General features: G+C 43.5%; 1 protein-coding gene across 1 annotated transcript; it reads right to left on the bottom strand.

The window, feature by feature from the left end:
• Nucleotides 1-867: 867 nt before the first annotated feature.
• On the bottom strand, nucleotides 868-27,313 carry FOXRED1 (FAD dependent oxidoreductase domain containing 1). The gene is made up of 11 exons (XM_070765129.1): nucleotides 27,113-27,313; nucleotides 23,782-23,981; nucleotides 22,749-22,859; nucleotides 20,800-20,918; nucleotides 19,141-19,235; nucleotides 17,551-17,652; nucleotides 13,117-13,169; nucleotides 10,475-10,635; nucleotides 7,657-7,786; nucleotides 5,517-5,621; nucleotides 868-3,554 (listed from the first exon to the last, which is right to left on the bottom strand). The coding sequence occupies exons 1-11, from the start codon at nucleotides 27,246-27,248 to the stop codon at nucleotides 3,300-3,302; spliced, it is 1,467 nt and encodes a 488-aa protein (XP_070621230.1). The 5' UTR covers nucleotides 27,249-27,313; the 3' UTR covers nucleotides 868-3,299.
• Between the last annotated feature and the right edge of the window lie 408 nt (nucleotides 27,314-27,721).

Here is a 27,721-nt window from a genome sequence, read left to right as displayed (position 1 = left end):
TAAGCAAATCATACCAGGAAACAAATAAAACAATATAAATTATAAAGATACAAGCAACATGGTATAGTCATAAGTGGGAAGAGATACAGTAGTTACTAGGAAGGAAGAAAAGAAGAAGAATACAGTCTTAGTGAATAATTTGACAGTGTTGTGGGAATTAGTTGTTTAGCAGAGTGATGGCTTTCGGGGGGAAACTGTCCTTGTGTCTAGTTGTTTTGGTGTGCAGTGCCCTATAGCACCATTTTGAGGATAGAAGCTGAAATACTTTATGTTTCAGGATACGAGGGATCTGTAGATATTTTCACAGTCCTCTTTTTGACTTGTGCAGAAGTCAAGTTCTACCGCACGAATCCCAGCGGCCGATAAGGTCCCACAGAGTTGGCCTTCTCCGGGTCCCGTCGACCAAACAATGTCATTTGGCGGGCCCCAGGGGAAGAGCCTTCTCTGTGGCGGCCCAGGCCCTCTGGAATCAACTCCCCCCAGAGATTAGAACGGCCCCCACCCTCCTTGTCTTTCGCAAGTTACTCAAGACCCACCTATATCACCAGGCATGGGGGAATTAAGACATCTCCCCTAGGCTTTCTTATATTTTATGTTTGGTATGTATGTGTTGTATGGTTTTTAAATTGTTGGGGGGGTTTTAATGTAATTTTATTATTAGATTTGTTCCATTGTTATCCCCGAGTCTTCGGAGAGGGGCGGCATACAAATCTAATAAATTGAAATTGAATTGAATTCCAGGTCCTTAGTGGAAGGCAGGTTGGTAGCAATTGGTTTTTTGTAGGTTGTGATATCCACTGTATCTAAGTATGCCAAATATTATTTATACAATAAATGTTAAAAAATAATTGTATGTCCTGCAAGGTATGCATTTGGAAATAATTTGTTTTATTGGCTTACACAGTCAACATTTTTAACTATTATTTGCACTGTGGTGTACTAAACTCAGTATATCACTATTCTATTCTGTAGAGCTAAGATTCCCAACTCTATGTTTAAAATCAATGTTTCATAGTACATGATCCATGTTATGTGGGAAGAAAATGCTGATGGCACCTTCTCTGCACCTCATACTGTATTTATGTCCCAGTTGTGGCCCTCTTCCAAAACTCAATTAAAAAAATCAAATTAGGAACTTGGTAAGGGGATTGGAGTAGGTATTTTAGGAGTAAATTTCAGTTGGAAAAATAAATTAAGATTTCCTATAGATTCGGTGTACTTTGGCATATCTGGTACTGGGGATGAACTGGAGAAGGGAGAACTTCTTAGAGTAGTGTTTCTCAAACCTGGAAATTAATAAAATGGGTAGACTTCAACTCTTCTGGTTGGGAAATTCTGGGAATTGGTCCACCCACCATAAAATTTCCAGGTTTAAGAAACACTGTCTAGATCAGGGGTCCCAAAACTTGGCAACTCTAAGACTTGTGGGCTTCAAGTCCCAGAATTCTCCAGCCAGCATAGAGAATTCTGGGACTGTCTAGACCAGGGGTCCCAAAACTTGGCAACTCTAAGACTTGTGGACTTCAAGTCCCAGAATTCTCCAGCCAGCGTAGAGAATTCTGGGACTGTCTAGACCAGGGGTCCCAAAACTTGGCAACTCTAAGACTTGTGGACTTCAAGTCCCAGAATTCTCCAGCCAGCATAGAGAATTCTGGGACTGTCTAGACCAGGGGTCCCAAAACTTGGCAACTCTAAGACTTGTGGACTTCAAGTCCCAGAATTCTCCAGCCAGCATAGAGAATTCTGGGACTGTCTAGACCAGGGGTCCCAAAACTTGGCAACTCTAAGACTTGTGGACTTCAAGTCCCAGAATTCTCCAGCCAGCATAGAGAATTCTGGGACTGTCTAGATCAGGGGTCCAAAAACTTGGCAACTCTAAGACTTGTGGACTTCAAGTCCCAGAATTCTCCAGCCAGCGTAGAGAATTCTGGGAGTTGAAGTCCACAAGTCTTAAAGTTGCTAAGTTTGAAGACTTCTGGTCTAAAAGAACTTAGTTGATGAATGGCTGCAGCTTTATCCTCAGTAAATTTCTATTTCAGTCCACTTTTGACTTGAAGGAGAGAGAAGGGAGAGGAGTTTAAGAAGCGGCCTGGTCCAGCTGTTTCCTTTTGTCTCCCTTTAGCCATAATCCTACAAATGATCTGTAATAAACTGCTGTACTTCCTCTTTTTCTTAAGGCTGACCTAAGCAGATGCCAGAGTCCTACCATTAGGCCAAACGGTGGAGGAAGAGGTAAAAAGACACAGATCGTTTGTCATCTCCTTCCTCTTTCTCCAAAACCCCTCTGCTGAAAGAGAAGCTTAAGCTTTAATGCAGGGGGTCTCCAGCCTTGGCAACTTTAAGCCTTGTGGACTTCAACTCCCAGAGGACCTCAGACCACAAGTCTGAGAAATGACAAAGGGGAGCAGAAGAAGTATTAGCCGGGAAGGAAATACAGTGATACCTCGTCTTACGAACTTAATTGGTTCCGGGACGAGGTTCTTAAAGTGAAAAGTTTGTAAGACGAAACAATGTTTCCCAAAGGAATCAATGGAAAAACGATTAATGCGTGCAAGCCCAAAATTCACCACTTTTGCCAGCCGAAGCGCCCGTTTTTTGCGCTGCTGGGATTCCCCTGAGGCTCCCCTCCATGGGAAACCCCACCTCTGGACTTCTGTGTTTTTGCGATGCTGCAGGGGAATCCCAGCATCGCAAAAACAAGCGCTTCGCTGGCAGCGGAAGTCTGGAAGTGGGTTTCCCAGCGAAGGGAACCTCAGTGAAATCGCAGCATCGCAAAAACACCGATGTCCTCAAAACCCCACCTCCAGACCTCTGTGTTTTTGCAATGCTGCGATTTCACTGAGGCTCCCCTCGCTGGGAAACCCCACCTCCAGACAAAAACAGGTGCTTCGCTGGCAACGGAAGTCCAGAGGCGGGGCATCCCAGTGGCGGCGGTGGGTTTGTAAGATGAAAATAGTTTGTAAGAAGAGGCAAAAAAATCTTAAATCCCGGGTTTGTATCTCGAAAAGTTTGTATGATGAGGCGTTTGTAAGACGAGGTATCACTGTACCCTCTTCTCCTCCATAAGCATCCTGTTCAGTTTCAGGTTCCGCAAGCTTTGATCACAGCAGCATCAGGCACAACTCTTAAGTTACTCTTTTGAGTTACCCTGCACAAAATAGACCCATTCAAATGAACCACAGCTGTCAGAGTAACTTCCTTGTGCTGTCACCTGAAGATGTAATGACTAGGATGAAAAGGAGGGGGGAAGAATAAACAAATAAAACTCACTCTACAAATGAATCCCAACTTGGGTGGCTTTAGACTATATTCCTCTCAAGAAGCTTCTCGTCTTTGATAAGCCTATCGAAGGAGAATCTCTCAAGGTTGATGGTCTTATATTTAAAGTCCATAATGAGCTCGGCTACGGCTTGTCCCACTGCCGGGGCGTGCTGTAGACCATGTCCACTGAAGCCTGAAGCAAAGTAGAGGTTTGACACTTCTGGGTGCTTGCCGATCACAGGGTTCTGATCAAACGTATTGTAGTCATAGTAACCGGCCCAGGAACTTTTTACCTGCCAGAAACAGGGATCAATTTCCCGTTAGTCCTAGGCATGATGTACAATGGATTGAGAGACAAGTCTGAAGGGTAAAGAATATAGGAACCACTCTCCCCCCCCTCCCACCCCCAAAATGGAAAGCTTGTTTCTTAAGAAATTGGTTTGGAATTCAATCCTAACTAGTGCTCCGAACTGAAAACAAGCTTAAATAGGAGACACAAATGGAGGAGAAAAATTAACAGATTAATAGAGTTGGATCAGACCTTGTAGGTCATCTAGTCCAACCCCCTGCCCAAGCAGGAGAACCTACATCATTTCTGACAAATGGCAGTCCAATCTCTTTCTGAAAGCCTCCACTGATGAAGCTCCTACAACTTCTGAAGGCAACTTCTGTTCCATTGGTTGATTGCTCTCACTATCAGCCATGCCCAGTTCCTGAAACTATTCATCACAGTTTAATCTCCAGTCCCCTAATCATCCTGGTTGCTCTTCTCTGCACTCTTTCTAGAATCACTGCAACCCAAGGAATGACACACCTGGATGATTCTGTAAGAGCCACTGAATTCAGGTTGTTGAATCTTGACTGTAGATTGATATAACTAGCGGATATGTCATGAGCGGGGGTAGATAATCTAGAAGATATATTGCTAAGTAATCTTACATACAATTCCAGAGATGGGCTGCTGGGGGTTCGCAGAGAATTCAGGAGAACCTCTAGCTAAGATTGTGTGCTGTTTGGAGAACCTCCAAATCCCATTCCTCGCTGGCCCTGCCCACCTCATGCCTCCTCTCGCAGGAGTCTCCACGTGGCCTGTTCTGGATGTCAGATAAGTGCAGGACACAACAGAAGGCTCAGGGAGGGCAAAAAACAGGCCTACCAGATGTTTGGGCCCTTTTCCAGCCTCTAAGGGGCCCGGGGAGGATGCTTTTGCCCTCCCAGAAGCTTGTGGAAAGCCTCTAGAGCCAACGGAAGGCAAAAACACCCCACCCCACCCCCCGTAGTACAGGAGGTGGACTAGGCCATGCCCACCCAGCAATTGGGCAGAGAAGCCCTTGCTAAAATTTTTGAAGCCCACTCTGTGGTTTTGACAATAATGCTAAACAATTCTACAGTCAATTCAACCAACCTAAACAAAGTGTTGTAGAATATGAAGCTATTGTGATTCAGTCTGAGACTCCTCAGGGAACGGCTGGAACTCTGCCGGCTCCATGCTCAGAGGGGGAGGACGAGGAACAGGAGGAGGAGGAGGAACAGGCAGACGGGGAAGAGGAATGTCAGGACGAGGAGGAGGGAGAACAGCCTGAGACCCCCGGGGGGGAGCTCTCCCCAGCGAGTAGCCTGGAATCATTAGATGAGAACGCACAAGCCATCATAGATATGAGGCAGAGAAGGGCAGCACAAAGAAGGGGACAATTAGCCAGGTATTTCCATCCCTAATAGGCAACAGCTGGGTTTGGGTGTGGTTCTCCTCAGAAAGGTTGAAAAGGCAGGCCCGCCCTTCCTGTATTGTGGAGAGTTATCTTTTGGGAGTCCTGTGATCTTGCTTCGATCCTTGGCGTCTCTGATTCTGGCTTGTGGCCTCGAAGGCTGAAAACTTGGGGGAGGCGTGGGTTTTATTATCTACAGTGGTGTGTGTGCCAGCAAGAAGCCTGTTGTATTGTCTGGCCGTCGTGACTTTTCTGTGAAGCTTCATAGCATTCCAGTTTGTAAGAACAGTTTTTGTTATCTGTGTTTGTTTTCAAAGATATAAAATGACTTTGCTTTTTATCAGCATGTCTGGCTACTCTTTTTAGTTGGTGTTGACGTCTGGGGGAACCCAGACAGAACATGAAGCCCAGCTCAAAATTTCCTAAGATAGAAAATAACTTTTTATCATGTCTGTTACTGTGTGCTTGGATTAACTGTTGTAAGGAAATTTAAAATGAGGTGTTAAATTTTCAAGGTGTCATCCCCCCACCCCCCCATCAATATCTTACCTTCAAAGATTCAAAGCATGGCACTCGGTGGGCAAGCTTAGGCCAAATTTTCTCCTGGAAGAATTCTGGGTCTACTTCCAAATTTTCGATATCTGGCTCTTCTTCCTGAAAAGTAAATGCAGACATGATAACTCTTTCGGCAAGATAGTTACCCACAAAGATTAAGAGTATTCTGATCTGATTTGTACAGTAGTTCTCGCCTTTCAACTGCAAATGCGAATAGAATTTCACCTAATTTTACAACATTTTTTGCTGCAGTTGTTAAGCAAATCTGATTCCCCCTATTGATTTTACTTGCCAGAAGCTACCTGCAAAGAACTCCAAGATGCTGCAACCGTCGCAGAAATTCGACTTTTGCGGGCGGTCTCAGAACGCATCCCCGTGAAAATCGAGGGAACACTGTACATACCAGTTACCAAGCCAAGTGAATTTTCTTCACATAACCACAGAGATGGTCGTAAATTATTCTTTTTCGCACCATCGTAACTTTGAACAGTTACTATACAAGGTGTTATAAGTCGAGGAGTGCCTGAATCTTGAATTTCTCCTAGAAAAGCAATCCTTTTAAGACAGGTCATCCCAAAAGGATAAAAATGAACTTAAGAAACCACGGTGGTGCAGTGGTTAGAACGCAGTACTACAAGCTACTTCCGCTGACAGCTGGCTGCCTACAATTTGGCAGTTCAATTTTGACCGGCTCAAGATTGACTCAGACTTCCATCCTTCGACTTCCATCCTTCTGAGGTCAATAAAATGAGGAGCAAGACTGTTAGGTGCAATATGCTGACTCTGTAAACCGCTTAGAGAGGCTGTAAAGCACTGTGGAGCGGTATATAAGTGCTATTGCTAAGAAACAATAGTGAAGCCTGAATCAGCGGCATGAAGTGTCAATGGGTTTTGAGTATATTGAAAATTGAAAACAAAACTCAATCTGTATAGTCTGGAGGACAGAAGGAAAAGGGGGGACATGATCGAAACATTTAAATATGTTAAAGGGTTAAATAAGGTCCAGGAGGGAAGTGTTTTTAATAGGAAAGTGAACACAAGAACAAGGGGACACAATCTGAAGTTAGTTGGGGGAAAGATCAAAGGCAACATGAGAAAGTATTATTTTACTGAAAGAGTAGTAGATCCTTGGAACAAACTTCCAGCACACGTGGTAGATAAATCCACAGTAACTGAATTTAAACATGCCTGGGATAAACATATATCCATCCTAAGATAAAATACAGAAAATAGTATAAGGGCAGACTAGATGGACCATGAGGTCTTTTTCTGCTGTCAGACTTCTATGTTTCTATGTAAAATCCAAGTTGCTCAAAAATGGTACTTACAACTATGATTTAAATTCCCGCTGAAACACAATAGTTTCTGCTTGGTTTTCTGGCATCCGCTTGATACCTGGTGTTGGAATTGTTATTATTATGAAACTATTTATTATAAAATTGGGACACTGGGTGGAAATCCGAGAACTTAAGAAGATGAAGGCTTTAGAAAAGTCTTGATTTTTACTAAAACCAGACTAGATACACCTGTCACTTTAGAAACATAGAAACATAGAAGACTGACGGCAGAAAAAGACCCCATGGTCCATCTAGTCTGCCATTTTACTATTTCCTGTATTTTATCTTACAATGGATATATGTTTATCCCAGGCATGTTTAAATTCGGTTACTGTGGATTTACCAACCACGTCTGCTGGAAGTTTGTTCCAAGGATCTACTACTCTTTCAGTAAAATAATACTTTCTCATGTTGCCTTTGATCTTTCCCCCAACTAACTTCAGATTGTGTCCCCTTGTTCTTGTGTTCACTTTCCTGTTAAAAACACTTCCCTCCTGAACCCTATTTAACCCTTTAACATATTTAAATGTTTCGATCATGTCCCCCCTTTTCCTTCTGTCTTCCAGACTATACAGATTGAGTTCATTAAGTCTTTCCTGATACGTTTTATACTTCAGACCTTCCACCATTCTTGTAGCCCGTCTTTGGACCCGTTCAATTTTGTCAATATCTTTTTGTAGGTGAGGTCTCCAGAACTGAACACAGTACTCCAAATGTGGTCTCACCAGCGACTCTTTGACCCTAAAGAGTCTTTACAAACCTGGTAGAAAACTGTGCCAAAGCCCTGATAAACTTACTTCTGTTGGGCTTAAGCCTCCAAGATAATTGCCACCCAAACCTTCTCTTCGGAAATACATTCCAGTATTGTCAATGAAGAAAGGGCACTCCAAGCCGGGTCCCTCAGGGCAGTGCCAGACATAGACGTACCTAGGAGCGAAGGGATAAAGAGATGCTTTTGCTATATTTTATGTCAATATACAGTGGTCCCTTGACTTTCGCGGGTCTGACTTTCGCAGAAAGTTTTCAAAATATTAATTAATATTTTGGTTTTCAAAAAATATTAATTAAAAAAAAAACCATGGTTTTTTTGAACACCAGGGGTTTTCCTGCGGCCGCCCAATGTAAAATACTTTGCATTTTAACTCTCCTCCCCCCCGGCCCCCACCCCAGCCGTCCTGCTTCTTTAAATAAAAGCTCCACTTCCGCCCCAGCCTCCCGATCCTTCCCCTTTAATTCTCAGAGCATTGGTACACTCCACTTGAAGCCGAGCCTTACTGCCGCCTGCCGCCACCGCTTCTTCCTCCCCCACCCACCTAAGCCGTCTCCCTTAGTGGTAGCGTCCGACCTCCCAGCTGACTGGCCTGGAATCCTGGCTTCGAGTCCTTGCCTGGATCCCTCGTGCCTTGAGTTTCCCCTTCCCCGGCCCTGACTCTGAGCACTGGTGCTGCCGCCACCGCCCTGGGAGACGCCGGCAGCGAGCGCAGCAAAGCCCCCAGCTTCCCGCCCCGTTGCCCCTGCAGGTTCTGGGGGTAAATAAAACCAGGAATGGAGGAGGGAGGGGGAGGAAGGAAGGAAGGAAGGAAGGAAGGAAGGAAGGGAGGGAGGGAGGGAGCATCTCTACTTCGCGGAAATTTGACTTTTGCAGGCAGTCTTGGAAAGTATCCCCCGCAAAAGTCAAGGGACCACTGTTGGAAGGAGAGCAAGAATTAAAGCGAACAGAAACAAAAGAGGTAACAATCCCACCAGATACAAGAGTTTGTACCTTGTTAGTTTCACAGGCTAAGGAAACCCTTGAGTATCATTTGACTTGTTGCTAATATATGAACTTCCCTTGAGCCACTGACGGGCAGCAGCTGGTGCTTCCAGGTGTGTAGCTCTGGTAGGAAAAACCCGGATGCGTATGCAACTGTGCCCCCCCGATGCGCCCCTGCGCATGCACAGCAAGCCAAATCTCGTGTGAGGACACATGCGAGAAGGAGATTTTAGCTATTTTCTGCATGCACAGAAGCAAAAATATAGGCGAAAATAGCCAAAATCTCGCTCTTGCATGCATCCTCATGCAAGAATTGGCTTGCTGCGCATGAGCAGAAGCCAAATCTCACACCGACGGGCGCGTATGCAACTGATGGGCACGCTTGCATCCACGACTGCCTCTGAGGGAGCTCTGGTAGCAAGTAAGGAGAGCAGCCTTCACTGCCTGGAGCCAACTGTTTTCCCTTTGTCTGTTCTGGTACGGTTTATTCCACCCGCTCTCCTATCAAAGACTACTTTGCTGGCATTGCATCCTTAGATCTTTTCAATTTCAAAACCTAAGGATTCATCTTGGCAAAAGAGAAGCATGAAAAATATCAGTAGATACTGTAAAATGAGTTGTATGCAAGTCATCTATTTTAGGCATGATCCACAATATATTTAGGGGAGTGTAGTACAAAGAAATGCTGCGAATGCCTCTTCTAACGAACTTTTCGAGATACAAACCCAGTGTTTAAGATTTTTTTGCCTCTTCTTCCGAACTATTTTCACCTTACGAACCCAAGCCCCTGCTGCTGGGATGAAGGGGTTTCTTTCTTTTTTCCTTTTTTGAAGAAAGAAAAGGGAGGGGCGGCTTGGGGGGGGAAAGAGTTTGCATTTTAAAAAGTAGGAGAACAGCGTGCTTGCACAGGCACTGAAAGGGTGTCTTTTGAAGAAAGAAAAGGGAGGGGCGGCTTGGAGGGGGAAAGAGTTTGCATTTTAAAAAGTAGGAGAACAGCGTGCTTGCACAGGCACTGAAAGGGTGTCTTTTGAAGAAAGAAAAGGGAGGGGCGGCTAGGAGGGGGAAAGAGTTTGCATTTTAAAAAGTAGGAGAACAGCGTGCTTGCACAGGCACTGAAAGGGTGTCTTTTGAAGAAAGAAAAGGGAGGGGCGGCTTGGAGGGGGAAAGAGTTTGCATTTTAAAAAGTAGGAGAACAGCGTGCTTGCACAGGCACTGAAAGGGTGTCTTTTGAAGAAAGAAAAGGGAGGGGCGGCTTGGAGGGGGAAAGACTTTGCAGAGAACAGCGTGCTTGCAGAGGCACCGAAAGGGTGTCTTTTGAAGAAAGAAAAGGGAGGGGCGCCCCCCTTGCCTTTCTTCCTTCCCACTCACCCTTTAGCCTAGCCTTGCTTCTTCCACCCGCCCCCTTTAGCTGCTCCTCCCTGCCCTCTGTTCGCCTCCCTTCTAAAGTTTGGGATTTTCCTGAAGGATTTGCATGCATTATTTGCTTTTACATTGATTCCTATGGGAAACATTGTTTCGTCTTACGAACTTTTCACCTTACGAACCTCCTCCTGGAACCAATTAAGTTCGTAACATGAGGTACCACTGTATTTCGCTAAAGGAGGAGGAAATTAAATTGTATCCTGAGCAGCAGCTGAGATATGTATTTGAAACTGGAATCCTTAATCTCCAGTTGAAAACATATGGACCTCCCTACCTTGCCAGATGTACGCTACCTTAACTTGGATGGTTGGAGTCACGCAAACACTACACCAGAAACCCCAATTTAGAAACCTCAGTAGCTCCGTTCAAACAATATAATAAACCAAGTTTTGCTCTTTGGGTCAAAAAAATACTTGTTGCACAAGGAATATTAACCTCACCTTTTCTTGGGTTCTACTGGAAGCTTGATCCCTGCTAAGATGCTTTTGGACGGAGCCCCAATGCCAGCCATCTCAGCCACTCTGCCTGACCAGGCTCCTGCTGCATTTACCACCAAACAACAATCTACTCTGGCACGTTCAAAACTTTCGGGCAACTGGACCTAGAAGGTTAAGGACAACAAAAGAGCAGGAAAGATTATACCAAGCCGTTAGATGGTCCACTAACAAACTGATACCTCTCCCAAAACAAAAGGGAAAGAACAAATGAAGCCTTTGCTCTACAGCTAATAAAAAATGGATGACTCTTGTTGGATTTGCCTTGTAGCCTTTCCTCCTCCCCTTCCTGTCTCAAGAGGATTCAAAACTTTAAGGACCACTCTCCAGAAACTGTCCCCCTGAATGAACTTCCTAGGTCTGTGATGGCGAACCTATGGCACACGTGCCACAGGTGGCAAGCGAAGCCATATCAGAGGACACGTGAGACTTTGCCCTGTGTCAGCGCCAGCCTTGGGAAAGGCCATTTTGCCCTCTGGACGCTTCAGGGAAGCTTCCCTACAGCCCCGGAGGCAAAAAAAAATCACCCAACAGTCAACCTGAAAATTAAAAAAAAAAAACACTTCCGTTTTGCTGTTGTTCTGTTTTTTGCACTCCAGAGGGTTCACAGGGAAGCTTCCGGGTGGCGCAGCAGGTAGAGTGCTGTACTGCAGGTCACTGAAGCTGACTTGTAGATCTGAAGGTCAGCGGTTCAAATCTCATCACCGGCTCAAGGTTGACTCAGCCTTCCATCCTTCCGAGGTGGGTAAAATGAGGACCCGGATTGTGGGGGCAATAGCCTAGCTCTGTTAAAAAAGTGCTATTGCTAACATGTTGTAAGCCGCCCTGGGTCTAAGGAGAAGGGCGGCATAAAAATCGAATGAATGAATGAATGAATGAATGAATGAATGAATGAATGAATGAATGAATGAATGGACAGACAGACAGACAGACAGACAGACAGACAGACAAATAAATAAAAAACAGCACAACGGCAAACCGGAAGTACGTTTTCACAAACCTCTGATTTGGGCATTTTTTTCACGTGCCAGGCTTCAGTAAGGCTTCTGTGCATGTGCAAAGGGTAGCATGGGGGGTGCACATGCATGGGGGAAGGAGTGTGGGCATATGCATGCTTGATAGCACACCCACACACACCCTTTTGGCACGTGCACCAAAACAGGTTCACCATCACTGTCCTAGGTCTTTTCCCATGCATGGGGCATAATTAAAGAATACTGTCTCCCTCCCCTTGTATCACAGGTCAAATTAGCTGACCAAACAGGTGATGAACTTCTCAGCACTCCGTCCTAAGGCAAGGTGACCCCACCCTCCTCACAGGCCCACAGATAACTGAGATCCTTCCAGGGGCAAAACAACCCAAACCGAGGATGTATTCCATGAACCCCAAGAAGATGAAGGAACTGAGGGAGTACATCGACACTCCCGGGTGTTTGTTATTGTAGGCGTTTGTTATTGCATCTGTGGATAATGGTAACTTTAGCCACCTTATCTACTGTACATTTACATATCCCTCCACATAGAAACATATACAGGTCTTGACTCACAATACAGTAGTTCATTTAAAGTTTCCTCAAAGGTAGAACAGCACTGAAAAATGTGACTTACGAACATTTTTTCAATTCCAACTTGGCAACATCCCTATGGTCATGTGATCCAAATTCAGATGACCGTTGCTGTGTCCCAAGGTCACCTGACCCTCTTTTGTGACCTGCAAAGTCAATAGGGAAGCCAGATTCCCTTGTCTTCTAGCTTAACAATTGCAAAGGTTCACATAAAATTTTGGCAGGAAAGTTTGTAAAATGGGACAAAACTCAACAGATGTTTCACTTTCAAGAGAAACCCTGGCTGGATGCCCTTCGTGTCGCCAACGCGGAGTTTTATTCAGCAGATGTATTTTCAGTGTGCCCAGAGAGACAAACATCTGCCTCTACCTAGGATCGAGCGCACTGTTCTGACATAGGCTTTCCTAAACTACGAAGCAGGCTTCTCGCTCTGATACAACTTCTTTTATTTAATGTCCAGTGATCAAAGTGTTGCCTCTCCCAGTCGTTCAAGATAGTTCACAATTACCGACTTTTATCAGGCTTGGAGAGTGGCCAGGTTGATATCTTTCAGACTGCCACAATACTTGGCAAGAATGCAGGAATGAACTAATTGTCTCCTGCAAATACCCCTCCCCTTTCACTCCTCTTTTATTCCCTATAGGAGGGCCCCCTATTCATCGTCCACCTGTGGCCTTACGCCCAAGTCGACCTTTATTCTTTAGCTGTTCCCTTCGTCTGGCAACTCTGTGCCAATGCACACTAGGAACAGGCTCCAGCTATTTGTCTTACTGATGCCTGACTCCAAAGGCAGCTGATAACTGTCCTACAGCCCTGGCCCCATCGCTGCCTCTGACACAGAGCACAGAGCACCTCCTCGCTGTCCAAATCTGCTGGCAGCTCCGCTGGGGCCATAACACTCACAGCCTCCTGATTGTAAGGTGAGAGCTCCACCTCTAGGCCATCACACCACTCGTAGGAAGAAAATATATGATTTTACGTAATTCATGAGAAGCATAACTGAACCCTAAAATAATGACTCACATATACAGATGAAATACTCGAGGCTTCGATATTTCTCATCTCCAAGATGAAAGCTGTAGAAGTGAAAGAGATGGAGGAGACGGTAAAGCAACTGTCGTTGATACATTCCTGAAATATAAAGATTTTTTTAACAATGTCCTTGCTATTTATAATGTATTTATTTAAAATATATAACCCATTCTATCAGATTACCGTATTTTATAGTATAAAATGTTCCTCTTTCAAGTGTTATTTTAAAAAATAATATTTTTTCCCCAAATCAATCAATCAAGGTTATTGAAATGCCTAAATAAAGTTATTAAAATAGGATGGGGATGGAGGGTGGAGTTTAGGGCAAACTATAATAGTGCCAACACTAAATGTGGGACTTAGGACATTTTGAAGTTTCTCTCCTTCCTAACTAAGTGGCTGAAATTTGCCAAAGTACCTTAGCAAATCTTCTTCTTTTTTTGCATATTAATTATCTCCAGATATGCTCAGATTAAAACTCCAATATTGGTGCCAGGCTGGGGGGGATGGGGGAATTCTATGGTAAGATGCAGAATAATCATGCTTTCACAGAGCAGCTCAAATGTTATCTGATACCTGGAATCATGTAAAGTTCTCTTCTTTCTCCCATTGGTAAAATGCTGTCTGATAGCATGGAGGAAGGAAGGATAGAGGACTCCTAATACAGGGGAAGTGACTGCTCTAAGCTACAACAGGACTGAAAAAAGCAACTTACAAACATTTTTCATGCTCGCAACTGGGGCAGCAGCTTCCTGGTCATGTGATCAAAATTCGGATGCCTCTCAATTGGCATGACTTCATGACAATTTCAGTGTCGCGGGGTCATGTGATCACTTTCCCACAGACCAAGCTAACGGGGAAGTCAAGTTCACTTAACTATACTTCTCAAAAAAATAAACAACACATCCTAGATCTCAATGAATGAAATATTCTCTTTGAATACTTTGTTCTGTACAAAGTTTTTTTTAATAGGAAAGTGTTTTTAATAGGAAAGTGAACACAAGAACAAGGGGACACAATCTGAAGTTAGTTGGGGGAAAGATCAAAAGCAACATGAGAAAATATTATTTTACTGAAAGAGTAGTAGATCCTTGGAACAAACTTCCAGCACACGTGGTAGATAAATCCACAGTAACTGAATTTAAACATGCCTGGGATAAACATATATCCATCCTAAGATAAGATACAGAAAATAGTATAAGGGCAGACTAGATGGACCATGAGGTCTTTTTCTGCCGTCAGACTTCTATGTTTCTATGTTTCTAAGTTGAATGTGCACAATGTGAAATTGATTGTCCATCAGTGTTGCTTCCCAAGTGGATAGTTTGATTTCACAGAAGTTTGATTTACGTGGAGTTATATTGTGTTGTTTAAGTGTTCCCTTTATTTTTTTGAGCAGTGTACTTTAAGGTAGCATTAATACCTTAACAACTGTGGCAAGAAAGATTGTAAAATGGGACAAAACTCCAAAATTCTGATGATTTTTTCCCACAGTAAAGAGAAGAGAAATGAAGAGAAGAGAAGCTGGAAAGGAGCTTGGACGTCTTCTACTCCAGCCCCTGGCTCAAGCAGGAGAACGCAAACCCATGATAACAAATCTATGGCACAGGTGGCATGCAGGGCCATATCAGAGAGCACGCGAGACATTGCCCTATGTCAGCTCTAGTATGCATGTATGTGCTGGCCAACTGATTTTCAGCCTTGGGGAAGGCCGTTTTGGCTACTGGACAATTCAGGGAAACTTCCCTGAAGCCCCAGAGTGCAAAAAACACTGGTCAAACTGGAAGTTCAGAAAACGCACTTCCAATTTGCCTGTTGTGCTGTTTTTCGCACTCTGGGGTTCCAGGAAGCTTCCCTGAACCTTCTGGAGTGCAAAAACAGGACAATGGGCAAACTAGATCTGTGTTTTCCGAACTTTGCCCATTTTTTCACCACCCTAGGCTTCAGTGAGGCCTGTGCGCATGTGCAGGGATGAAGGAGGGGGATTGTGCACATGCACAGGGATGGTATGGGGTGGTGGTTCATATGCGTGGGGGATAGGGAAGGGATGTGGGCATGTGCACATATGCTGCCACACCCACACCCACCCTGTCGGCATGCAAGCCAAAAAAGGTTCGCCATCACTGGCCTATACCATCTCCGATAAGTGACTGTCCAGTCACTTCTTAAAAACTTCCACTGCTGGAGCGCCCATGATTTCTGGTGGCAAGCTTTTTCACTGGTTAATTGTTCTTACTGATAGGAAGGTCCTCCTACATTTTTTTAATGTAATTTTATTTATTTATTTATTTTATTTATTTTAATTTAAAATTTATTTAAATTTATTTATGTATTTATTTATGTATTTATGTATTTATTTATTTATTAGATTTGTAGGCCGCCCCTCTCCAAAGGCTCGGGGTGGCGAACAACAGTATAAAAAGACAATGTAAACAAATCTAATATTAAAAATAATCTAAAACCCCCAAATTTAAAGAACCACTCATACATACAAGCATACCATGTATAAATTCTATAAGCCTAGGAGGAAGGGAAATTTCAATTCCCCCATGCCTGACGACAAAGGTGGGTTTTAAGGAGCTTATGAAAGGCAAGGAGGGTGGGGGCAACTCTGATATCTGGGGGGAGCTGGTTCCAGAGGGCCGGGGCTGCCACAGAGAAGGCTCTTCTCCTGGGTCCCGCCAAACAACATTGCTTCATCGACGGGACCCGGAGAAGGCCAACTCTGTGGGACCTAACCAGTCGCTGGGATTCATATTAGATTGTTCCATTGTTATACTGTTTTTTATTACTGTTGTGAGCCGTCCCGAGTCTTCGGAGAGGGGCGGCATACAAATCTAATAAATAGATAAAATAAATAAATAAATTGGTCCTATTTGAACCAGGAAGCCTTGCACACAGTGACTCAGGCCCTCATTACCTCCCATCTTGACTATTGCAATGCGCTCTACATGGGGCTACCCTTGAAGAGTGTTCGGAGACTGCAGATAATCCAGAATGCAGCCACGTGAACTGTTATGGGTGTATCTCGGTATGCCCAAATAACCCCAACACTCCACATGCTGCCTGGCTGCCGATTAGTCTCCGGTCACAATTCAAGGTGTTGGTTATCACCTATATAGCCCTACATGGCTTAGGGCCTGACTATTTACGGGACCGTCTCCTGCCATATACCTCCCATAATATACCTATTAGATCGCACAGAATCGGCCTCCTTCAGGTCCCATCGACTAAACCAGGGTTTCCCAACCTTGGCAACTTGAAGATATTTGGACTTCAACTCCCAGAATTACCCAGCCAGCGAATGCTGGCTGGGGAATTCTGGGAGTTGAAGTCCAGATATCTTCAAGTTGCCAAGGTTGGGAAACCCTGAATTAAACAATGTAGGTTGGCGGGATGATGGGACAGGGCCTTTTCCATTGCCGCCCTGGCTCTATGGAACCAACTCCCCCCACTGATGTTCCCACTGCTCCAACTCTACTGGCTTTTCGAAAAGCTGTTAAGACCTGGCTTTGCCGACAGGCCTGGGGGCCATGAACTCTAACATCAGATGTGCCCGAATAAAGTTTGGCTGATGTGTATGTTTGTTAGATTGATTTTTGGGGTTTTTATAATGAGTTCGTTAGGGTTATAATGGGGTTTTAATCTACTGTTGAGGTTCGATTTCTTTTTATTATTGCTCTATTGTATTTTTTTATTGTTGTAAGCCACCATGAGCATAGTTCCCTCTAAGCTGAGCAGTGAGCAATCGCTCACTTAAAAATCATCATCAACTCAGAGTTTTCCAAACCTGCCCAGAAGCCAAGAGTGAAAGAGTGAGAGGGAAGGAGAGAGAGAGGAAGAGAGAGAAACAGATAGAAAAAAGAGAGGAAGGAAAAGAGAAAGAAAAAGAATGGGAGTAACGAAGAGAGAAAGAAAATCAAAATCTAGTTTGAAACTAGCTCAACTATTTAAGTGGCATTTTGATATTGATAGAGTTGCCCTATTATGAGCTCACTGTTATAGACACACAGTGCAGTATTTTATTTTGATATTCTCTGAGGCAAAACAGGGTGGGTTTTTTGTTTGTTTGTTTGTTTGTTTATTTGTTTATTTATTTATTATTTCTGTGCCGCCCAGTCCCGAAGGGACTGCCGCTCAGACACTATACTTTTCCGCCCCCCCCCCCAAAAAATTAGAGGGAACACTGGCCATGAGTCCTACGGGATTGGGTGGTATAGAAGTCGAATAAATTAAATTAGATTAAATTAATTAATTGCAGGTTGTTTCTATCTTTGATTAGTTTCCAACTGATTCCAAGTATCGAGAACACTGTTTTGATTCAACCCATTGGACTGTCACCAATTCAGTTCCAGATATTGTACCTTAGAAAATATTTCCGTTGGCAATAAAGCTACTGCAGGAAATGCAAAGAAAAATGCTTACATGTCACTTCTCCCTTATACTGGATTGTGCCCAGAGAGATGGCTTTTCTCTTGAAAGCATTGAGAAGAGTCCAGGGATCGAACCAGCCCTCATTTTCCAAGCCTGAAGGAAAAGTCAGAAAAGAATACAAGAAAAATAGTAGGAATGCAAGCCTTGGCATTTAAACGTAACAGCAAATTAGATGAAGGCCAACTTTATAAGAATTCTAAGATGCAATATAATATAACTGGTGGGAATTAGACTAACTGGCTGCCGATTAGTCTCCGGTCACAATTCAAGGTGTTGGTTATCACCTATATAGCCCTACGTGGCTTGGGGCCTGACTATTTATGGGACCGTCTCCTGCCATATACCTCCCATAATACACCTATTAGATCGCACAGAATCGGCCTCCTCTAGGTCCCATCGACTAAACCAGTGTTTTCCAACCTTGGCCTGCTACCACACGAATCCCAGCGACCGATAAGGTCCCACAGAGTTGGTCTTCTCCGGGTCCCATCGACTAAACAATGTCGTTTGGCGGGCCCCAGGGGAAGAGTCTTCTCTGTGGTGGCCCCAACCCTCTGGAACCAACTCCCCCCGGAGATTATAATAGCCCCCACCCTCCCTGTCTTTCGTAAACTACTGAAGACTCATTTATACCACCAGGCATGGGGGAGTTGAGATATTCCTTCCCCCTAGGCCATTACAAGTTATGCATGATATGTCTGTGTGTATGTTTGGTTTTATAATAAGGGTTTTTGATTGTTTTATTATTGGATTGTCACATGCTGTTTTTATCATTGTTGTTAGCTGCCCCGAGTCTACGGAGAGGGGCGGTATACAAATCCAATAAATTATTATTATTATTACTAACTATAAGCACTAAAATGTGTAATTCATGGCATAGTGCATGAATCCAGTTACTGTGCTTTGCTCAATAACCACATTTGAGATAATCTTATGGCTTATTAGCAGGTACCAAATATTAATTTGGTTGACGCCATGCATCGTTTTAGAAAAGTAGAAGTTTTGAGCTTTTTTGCAAGATGCGTGGCATATAAAACAAATTCAAAGTCCTTTGATGACTCATTGATAAATTTAGTAAAAATCATTATCCCAAAAGTTCTCATCTGCAGGTTTTGAATGCTTGTGCTTGATCATGCATTGAAATATGGGTGAATTAATGAATAATTGGACTATGCAGCCTTGGCTAGGTAGTTTTAAGAGAAATAATTAGTACACAGGGTGACACCAGAGGCCTGACTCAATATATAACACCAAGACTTTCATTCCTCAAAGAACACATTCAAGCTGCAAATTCAACAGAGGGAAGTTTGTTTAAAGAAGAATTTGCTCTATTGACTAGTAAGGATTTGTGAAGAGTGAAAGCCACAAAGCCTCAGAATGGTAGGTATTTCAATTGAATTAGGAACTGAAAAACCAGGTGACTGAACTACTACTATCTGCAGGAAGACTGCAGGTAGGGAAACAACATCAGCTTTCCGGTTTTGGATCCCAAGTGATTTTTCAGTCTACCAAAAAAGGATCATTGTCTTTGGCCTACAATTGTGTAGTCGAGATAGTGATGCTGCCATTAGCAGTTGGTACCATAAGAAGCCAGAGCTATGCCATCAGTGTTCAGCCATGGAAATTTCTTTTTCAGTTGTGCTGGTGAAAGCAGAGAGACAGCTACTCCTTCCTTTCTAAAAAAAAGATAAAATAAAAATTAGGTAACTTTCATTATAATCTTTGGGAACTCGTACTACTAAAAATATTAATTTTTAATCAATGAGATCGATTGTAAAAAAAAGGTTCAAATCAGAAGTTCTACTGAAAATCTACAAGGCGGAAAAGATATTTCTCCAAAATGGACAATGCACCGGGCCAGATTATCTCAGGGACCGCCTTCTGCTGCACGAATCCCAGCGACCATTTAGGTCCCACAGGGTGGGCCTTCTCCGGGTCCCGTCAACTAAACAATGTCGGTTGGCGGGGCCCAAGGGAAGAGCCTTCTCTGTGGCGGCCCCGGCCCTCTGGAAGCAACTCCCCCCAGAGATTAGAATAGCCCCCACCTTCCTTGCCTTTCGTAAACTCCTCAAAACCCACCTCTGCCATCAGGCAAGTTTAAGTTTAAGTTTAAGTTTAATCAGATTTGTATGCCGCCCCTCTCCGCAGACTCGGGGCGGCTCGGGGGGAATAAGATAATCTTTCCCCCTAGGCTTCTACAATTTATGCATGGTATGTTTGTATGTATGATTGGTTTATAACAAGGATTTTAGCTGTTTTATTATTGGATTTTTACATTCTGTTTTTATCACTGTTGTTAGCCGCCCCGAGTCCACGGAGAGGGGCAGCATACAAATCCAATAAATAAATAAATAAATTTGGCTCCATGAATTCTATTAGTGGAGCCAGCCATGCAAACTCATTAAATCATGGTGGACTAATAAGAGCAGCTGCCAAACCTTGGGTACCTTGGACCAGTTCCATAGATAAAGATTTTTCTGCACCGGTTTCTGGCATGCTGCAGCCCAGTGCCAATCCAAGGACTAAGAGCTGGGGATCCCTGGACACAGTCTGGCAAGTCAAGAATCTAGGAACTCATTTGGATCTCCTCGTGCCACTTTTTTCCCTACAAGCTGCTAGTTTCCTGCTTTCTTATTTTACGAGGCCTGATATCTCACTGCTAATAATCATAATTTATTAGATTTGTATGCCGCCCCTCTCCAAGGACTCGGAGCGAAGGGTGAAGGGTTTAATTTCCTTTAGAAATTAATCAAAATGCAGATGGGAAACAATAAATGGTGTGGACCAATTATGGTTTGCTTAACCGTCACTTCGCTCATAAATCAAAACAAGCCACTTTAGGGCCTTTCCTAGATGAATCAAGTCACCATACAGAACTTGAACCCAAAGTATCATCATCCTTAATCAACGGTTATTTGGGGGTATAAATATGTGTGCATTTATATAAGATTCTAGACATAATTTTTTGTTATATTATTTTGTTCTCCCTTTTTATTATTGTTTCATCCTTTTGCTCTTTGTTCTGTTTTATTTATTTAACCACCAAATATGGTAACATCCACTTTTCTTGGATGACAGCAAATGAATAAAAAATGTGTATTAATATAAAAAAAAGTAATCTGAGTAATCGAAGGAGACAACCACTGTGCCTGCAGAGCAAAATGTGGCAAAAAGAAGAAATTATTCATGCCCTGTGTTAACACCTTTCTCCATTCAATCAGAAACTCAAAAGATCCCAACCTTTGAAGCTTTACATTCTCCTCCAAAATAGCAGCTTCATTCTCCGAAGCAAGAAAGAGATAACCTGAATGATTAAATTGGATATCAATGGGTGGTTCTCCAACAACACCAAGATGTTCCTGGAATGAACAAAGGGATAGAATGAAAATTAATACGTGTGCTCTTTCATGCACCCTATGTATAGCACAGTTTATTTTTAAAAACTAAATTTTGCTTGGAGCTCAAAATGGGGGCGGGGAAATAAAAAATTACTATCTATACTACTTTTCATAGATTTCTTTATTTTTTTTAAGTATTTATAAATATTAGGTATTTTGGGACCTAAACTCAAAGATTTATACTTCTTTTTCGTATCAAAAAGACAATGCAACGTACTTTGGTATGGTTTGTATTTTCTGGTTCTACCCTGTTTCCCCGAAAAGAAGTTTCTGCGAAAGTAAGACATAGGAGAGGTTTCCTAGAATTGCCTAATATAAGGCATCCCCCAAAAGTAAGACATAGGAGACGTTTCATTTCGCAGCATTCCCGAACAGAACATATATAACATATATTTGAAGAAAGTATAATTGTTGTACATGGGAATAATGGTACGGTAGTAGTAAGAAATTCTTGATAGGATTCACAGTTTGTCTGGTTATGCTGGTTTGTGATGACAACTACTGTACAGTATATAATAAACGTTCAATTTTTTTTGTTCAGCAATAAATGTGAATTTTTATTCATTGAAAAAAAAGACATCCCCTAAAAATAAGATGTAGCACATCTTTGGGAGCAAAAATTAATATAAGACGCTGTCTTATTTTGGGGAAAACAGGGTATTAAGCATTAATACGCATGTAACTTCAATAATTGTTTCCACTTGCTGATATTACATCTTTTGAAGCCTTTGTTTTAAACAAACATTTTTTTAAAAAATGAAGAGAAACATAGCTTATAGATTCTGGAGAATCGAGATTATTTCAGAATGAATGATAAAATCCTACAAATTCATACAAGAGACCCCAAGATGAGTTTCCATGAGGTAGAGCGAAATCATGGATTTACTAAGGCTATTTCACATGTTTACATCATGCATTTGATAACAGTGAACAGAGCTAACAAACATTTGATGGAAATGCTTGCAGGTATAATACAGAGTTGGATTCATATAACATCTAACCAAGCCTTATCTCTTAGCAATATATCTATGCTGCCAACCTGCCTTCCATTGAGGACCTGTATACTGCACGAGTCAAGAAGAGGGCGGGGAAAATATTTACTGACCCCTCACATCCTGGACACAAACTGTTTCAACTCCTACTCTCAAAACATCGCTACAGAGCACTGACACCAAGACAACTAGACACAAGAACAGTTTTTTTCCGAACGCCATCACTCTACTAAACAAATAATTCCCTCAACACTGTCAGACTTTCTACTAAATCTGCACTTCTATTGTACTAGTTTTTCTCATCATTCCTATCACCCATTTCCTCCCATGTTGACTGTATGACTGTAACTTGTTGCTTATATCCTAAGATTTTTTATTTTTTTATTAATTTTATTTATTTTTTTATTAATATTGCTTCTTCATTGCTTATTTGACCCCTATGACAATCATTAAGTGTCGTACCACATGATTCTTGACAAATGTATATTTTATTTTATGTACCCTGAGAGCATATGCACCAAGACAAATTCCTTGTGTGTCCAATCACACTTGGCCAATAAAATTCTATTCTATTCTCTTCTATTCTATTAGGAAACTATATGTATTATTTCTTCCTCAGAGATTCAGTCATATTATTTTTGATATTCAAGGAGCTGCCTAATTCCTTCACTCATTTTTCTCTTTTAAGATTACCTGTGTACTCCACCAAAGGATGCAATGGGGAGACAAGGTGGGAAGGCAGAGAGAAGGAGAAGAAAATATTAGCCACAGGACCAAAAATCCAGAGTGCATAACGTACATTGATTAAGCGCAAGAAGTTTGCTGAGAAAGTGCTCATCCAGATATTTTCTTCCACTGAAAACTGCTGCCGTATCCCTCCGACAGAAAGAACTGTAGATGCTTTGGAATACTGCAGGGAAATAAGAGAAGTAATAAGGAGTTATTTAGCTATATTTAAATCTCCCCTTCCAAAGTATTTCAGTCATACAATTAGTAGCAAAAAGATTATACCTTATGCTACAGACTTGAAATTTTGGGCTGAGACAATTTAGAACTATACTGCCTTAGGTCTGACCTAAGCGTAGCACATAAAATTATATGCTGCAATGTCCTACCCATCAATGACCACTTCAGTTTCAATCGCAACAATACAAACTCATAGGTAAACGGTCCAAAGTCGATTGCAGAAAATATGACTTCAGTAACAGAGTGATCAATGCCTGGAATACATTACCTGACTATGTGGTTTCTTCCCCAATCTCCCAAAACTTTAATCTTAGACTGTGTACTGTTGACTTCCCCTCATTCCTAAGAAGTCTGTAAGAGGTGTGCATAAGCCCAACAATGTATCTAACCGTCCCTGTCCTAATGTTCCCATGTACTCAAAACCGTCTTATGTACACATGTTTATACTTTTACTGAAATCTTATAAATAAAAATAAACAAATAAATAGATATTCAACAATACTGAGATAACAAACTGAGAAATAATATCAATCCAAAATGACCCACTAGATTAAACTAAACCTTGATGCCAGAGTCTCACAAATGCACCTTGGAACTCAAGGGCAAAATGCAGAACTTCTAGATTTAGTTAAGGTATTAAAGTTACAACTTAACCCAGAATTTCTTCAACTGGCCAGGCTGGCTGATCCTTACAGGGATTTTTCAACAAGCACTAAAGTTCTGCTGCTCTAATTACTCTCCAACCGTTAATCTTTAGGAATAAACCTGAATATCCAGAGGAGGGAAATGAAGACAGCACTTCATCATTAGCTAACCCTCAATTTCATAGTTCTTTCTGTTCAAGAGGAACTGAGATAAGAACTTACAGTATCGTCTCTCTCAATTACAATCACTCGCATGGCATTTCTGCGTGTTTCTTTGATTTTCAGCCAGTAGGCAATGGACCAGCCTATTATCCCACCGCCAACGATCACCACATCGCAATGCTCAGGAGGAAGATGTCTTGTTGGAAACATGACATCGAAGTCAGTCCTGAAATTGTGGAAATTGGCCAGTTTCTTCAATTCTGAGAAAGGGAGAAAATGAAGCCAGGACAGCCATGTTATACAGTGTTCTGTGAATTTTAACAGCGGGTCATGTCCTTATGCCCTTATACATTCTTATATAACCTCAAGTTCACAAAGTTGAACCACACTGATGTAAAAGCACAGGCAAGTAATATATACAGAATGTTATTGCAAGCGGAAGAGGGAGTGATAAAAGGCCTGACAAGATGTTGGCAAAATGAATTACAAGTTGATGAAAGAGAGATGAAAGATATAGTAGAAAACATACAAAAAATAAAGAATACAAGGGTTAGAGAGATGAGAAGGAAAATTTTACATAAATGGTATTATACACCATCACAACTTGCACACTTCCAGAGGAAAGGGAAAGGTAATTGTTGGCATGGGTGACAAAAGAAAGGAGTTTTCATGCGTATGTTCTGGGAGTGTGCTGAAGTTCAGAAATTCTGGAAGGAAGTGCAGAATGAAATAAACAAGATGTTAAACATTAAGTGGATAATTACAAAAGAAATAGCGGTATTAGTTAAACAAAGAGAACTGAGAGATTTTAAAGAAATTAAAACTGCAGCACTGGAAAGCACTCAAGCAGTAGTGGTATTGGACATTACAGAATTGGTACTGGTACATGGTGGATCACATTCATTTTGAAATTATAGAAATAAGATTAAACAACTTTAATGAAAACAAACTGGAGAAATTGATGGAGTGATGGGACAAGGTGAGGGATTATATGTTGAGTAAAATTTGCGACGAAAAGGTGAACAATAAACTCAAATCACTCTTTGAATTGTAAATAAATGCAAATCAGAGCTGAGGAAATAACAGAATATATACTCGTAAATAATTGAAACCCCCCCCCCCCCATTGGTGGTGGGGAATGTATGTTTAGTCGGGTGATGGGACACATGCACAGAGCACTGTTGTATGTTGTTTGTATTGTGTTATGTGTGTGCAAAAACCAATAATTTTTTTTTTTTTTAAAAGAACCACACTAATTGGACAGCACATAAAAAATCAGGCATAGTGGCATGATGCCCTAGAGATGAAGACACTCGCCTCAAAATCAGGAGGCTGAGAGTTCAATCCTAGGCAACGACAAAAATAAAATATCTGTTGTGAACTCTGCATAGGCATCAGAAAGGGCATCCGGATAGCAAATGCTCAGTTCCATTAAGCTGCTCCTGGCTCCACTTCAATAAAAGGGATTACAGTAGTCCTCAACTTACATGAGTGATGCGCGTGTGAGATTTCAGCTATTTTTGCCTATTTTTTGCTTCCACACATGCATGTAGGCAAAAATAGCCAAATGCTCCCTCTCGCACACATCCTCACATGAGATTTGGCTTGCTGCGCATACACAGAAGCCAAATCTCACGCCGATGGGCACGCACATGCTTGCGATGGTCTCCAAGGGAGCTGCAGTAGCAGGTAAGAAGAGCGGCCCTACACTGCTTGTAACCTTACTTTCTGGATAACCCTCGGGGGCTTTTTTAAAGAAAAAAATCAATAAATCAGTCAGTCAAGTCAACCAAGATCTGCTGATTCCAAACAGGGCAGGCCGGTGGTGGTGGTGTGTTTCTAAATACCCTGTTTCCCCGATAGTAAGACACCCCCGATTGTAAGACGTATCGGGGGTTTCAGGGGGGTCGGCTAATATAAGCCGTACCCCGAAAGTAAGACATATGTCTTACTTTCGGGGAAACACGGGGGTATTGCCGGGGGAGGAAGCCCGATGACGTCGCTTCCAAGCTCCCCGCGCGCCCCTCACCTTCGCCTCGCCGCGGCGCCACCGCCTCTTCCCCTGCCGAGGCTCGGCTGCAAGCGGCCAGCGAGGCCGACCAGCTCCGAGGCGAGCGGCCGGAGCTGCGCCCTCCTTCGCCCGCCTCCTTTCCGGCAGCTCGCCGCGGCGCCACCGCCTCTTCCCCTGCCGAGGCTCGGCTGCAAGCAGCCAGCGAGGCCGACCAGCTCCGAGGCGAGCGGCCGGAGCTGCGCCCTCCTTCGCCCGCCTCCTTTCCGGCAGCTCGCCGCGGCGCCACCGCCTCTTCCCCTGCCGAGGCTCGGCTGCAAGCGGCCAGCAAGGCAGGGGAAGAGGCGGTGGCGCCGCGGCGAGGCGCGCACGGGGAGCTGCCGGAAAGGAGGCGGGCGAAGGAGGGCGCAGCTCCAGCGGCTCGCCTTGGAGCCGGTTGGCCTCGCTGGCCGCTTGCAGCCGAGCCTCGGCAGGGGAAGAGGCGGTGGAGCCGGTGGCTCGGCTGCAAGCGGCCAGCGAGGCCGACCGGCTCCGAGGCGAGCGGCCGGAACTGCGCCCTCCTTCGCCCGCCTCCTTTCCAATGTAAGACATACCCCGAAAGTAAGACGTAGTTGGGCTTTTGGGGGTAAAAAGAAAGTAAGACACTGTCTTACTTTCGGGGAAACACGGTAGGATAACTGAACATGACCTTTTACAAGGTGTCCAGGGGGAAAACATTTCAAAATTCCCTGATATTTCCCTGACATTTCCCTGTAACTTGCAATCTAGTTAAGGCATGATCGTAGATGTCATACCAAATGGCTAAGCCGTGGAGAAATATTGGTAGCTGAGGAAGCAACTTTATTTATTTATTATTTATTAATTGGATTTCCATGCCGCCCCTCTTCGAGGACTTGGGGCGGCTCACAACATATAAAACACAGTATACAATATCTTGAATCCAATTAATTAATTAAGAATCTACCCCCCCCCCCAAAAAAAAGCATACAAAACAATCATTCCATTCACTCAGTTGTTGCCACAGTTATCCTCATTTTGGCTGGACTCTGCCAGGCAGCGTGATCCATTTCTTAACATGATTTTTCCCTGACTTTCAAATATTTCAATACAGTTTGTTTCCCCCCCCCCCTGATTTATTCCATTTTCCGCCGATTTCCCTGATAATTCCCTGTTTTCCCGGTTTGTTGGACACCCTTTTCTATAAGGGGACACCCTGGGAGCATCCCCGTTCCCGCCACCAGGCAAAACACTATTCCACGAAGGCCACGGAGTTTTTCTCAGGCTCCGCATGCGAAGCGAGAGCCCCTCTCCCCCTTTTTGTCCTCACAACACCCCGGACAGGTAGGACAGGCTGCACCGCCTTTTCCTCCGCTGCGGGCTCACCTCGTAAGAAATCCCCGCCGCCGCGGACGCTACTGAGACCAAGCGGCCTGCGGGGCTCCTCCGGGTTGGCGAAGGGCTGCCGTCGCGACGCCAGCAAGGGCCGCAAGCCGGCCAGCGGGCTCCCTCGGCAGAGCATGGCGGCGCCCCTACCCCACACAACTCGGCTTGACAGGCGCCTCTCTGACGTCAGAAGAAGAAAAAAATCACGTTTGAAACCACCGCCCCTCTTCATCCTCCCCGCTCAAGGACCAATCGGCGGCCGCCCCGCCCCCGAGAGATCCGTTCCACGTCGTTCCTCGCTCTGACGTGTCCAGGGAACTCTCCAAGCCCCGCCCCGCTCCCACGTCCCGCGCGACCTTCGGGGAAAATAGACGAATCCGAATCTCCTTTTTCCTTCTGTCGCAATATTTAGCCTCGCCTCTTCCTCTATCGTGAAAGCCACTTTAAGGCTGTCGTGGCCAAACCTCCCCCCGGTTTCCTTTTCCGACCTATCAATCATTTTTCTCTCTCTATTTGTTTCTTATCTCTATAATTCAAGAGGGAATCCCGGCATATTTTTGAGTAAGCATGGTTATTAGTATTATTAGTGGGCATCACAAAACGGAAAAG

Source organism: Erythrolamprus reginae, chromosome 12, assembly GCF_031021105.1.
Source record: "Erythrolamprus reginae isolate rEryReg1 chromosome 12, rEryReg1.hap1, whole genome shotgun sequence".
In the NCBI taxonomy this organism is placed as follows: domain Eukaryota; kingdom Metazoa; phylum Chordata; class Lepidosauria; order Squamata; family Dipsadidae; genus Erythrolamprus; species Erythrolamprus reginae.
This window is presented reverse-complemented; position numbering and strand designations above follow the sequence as displayed.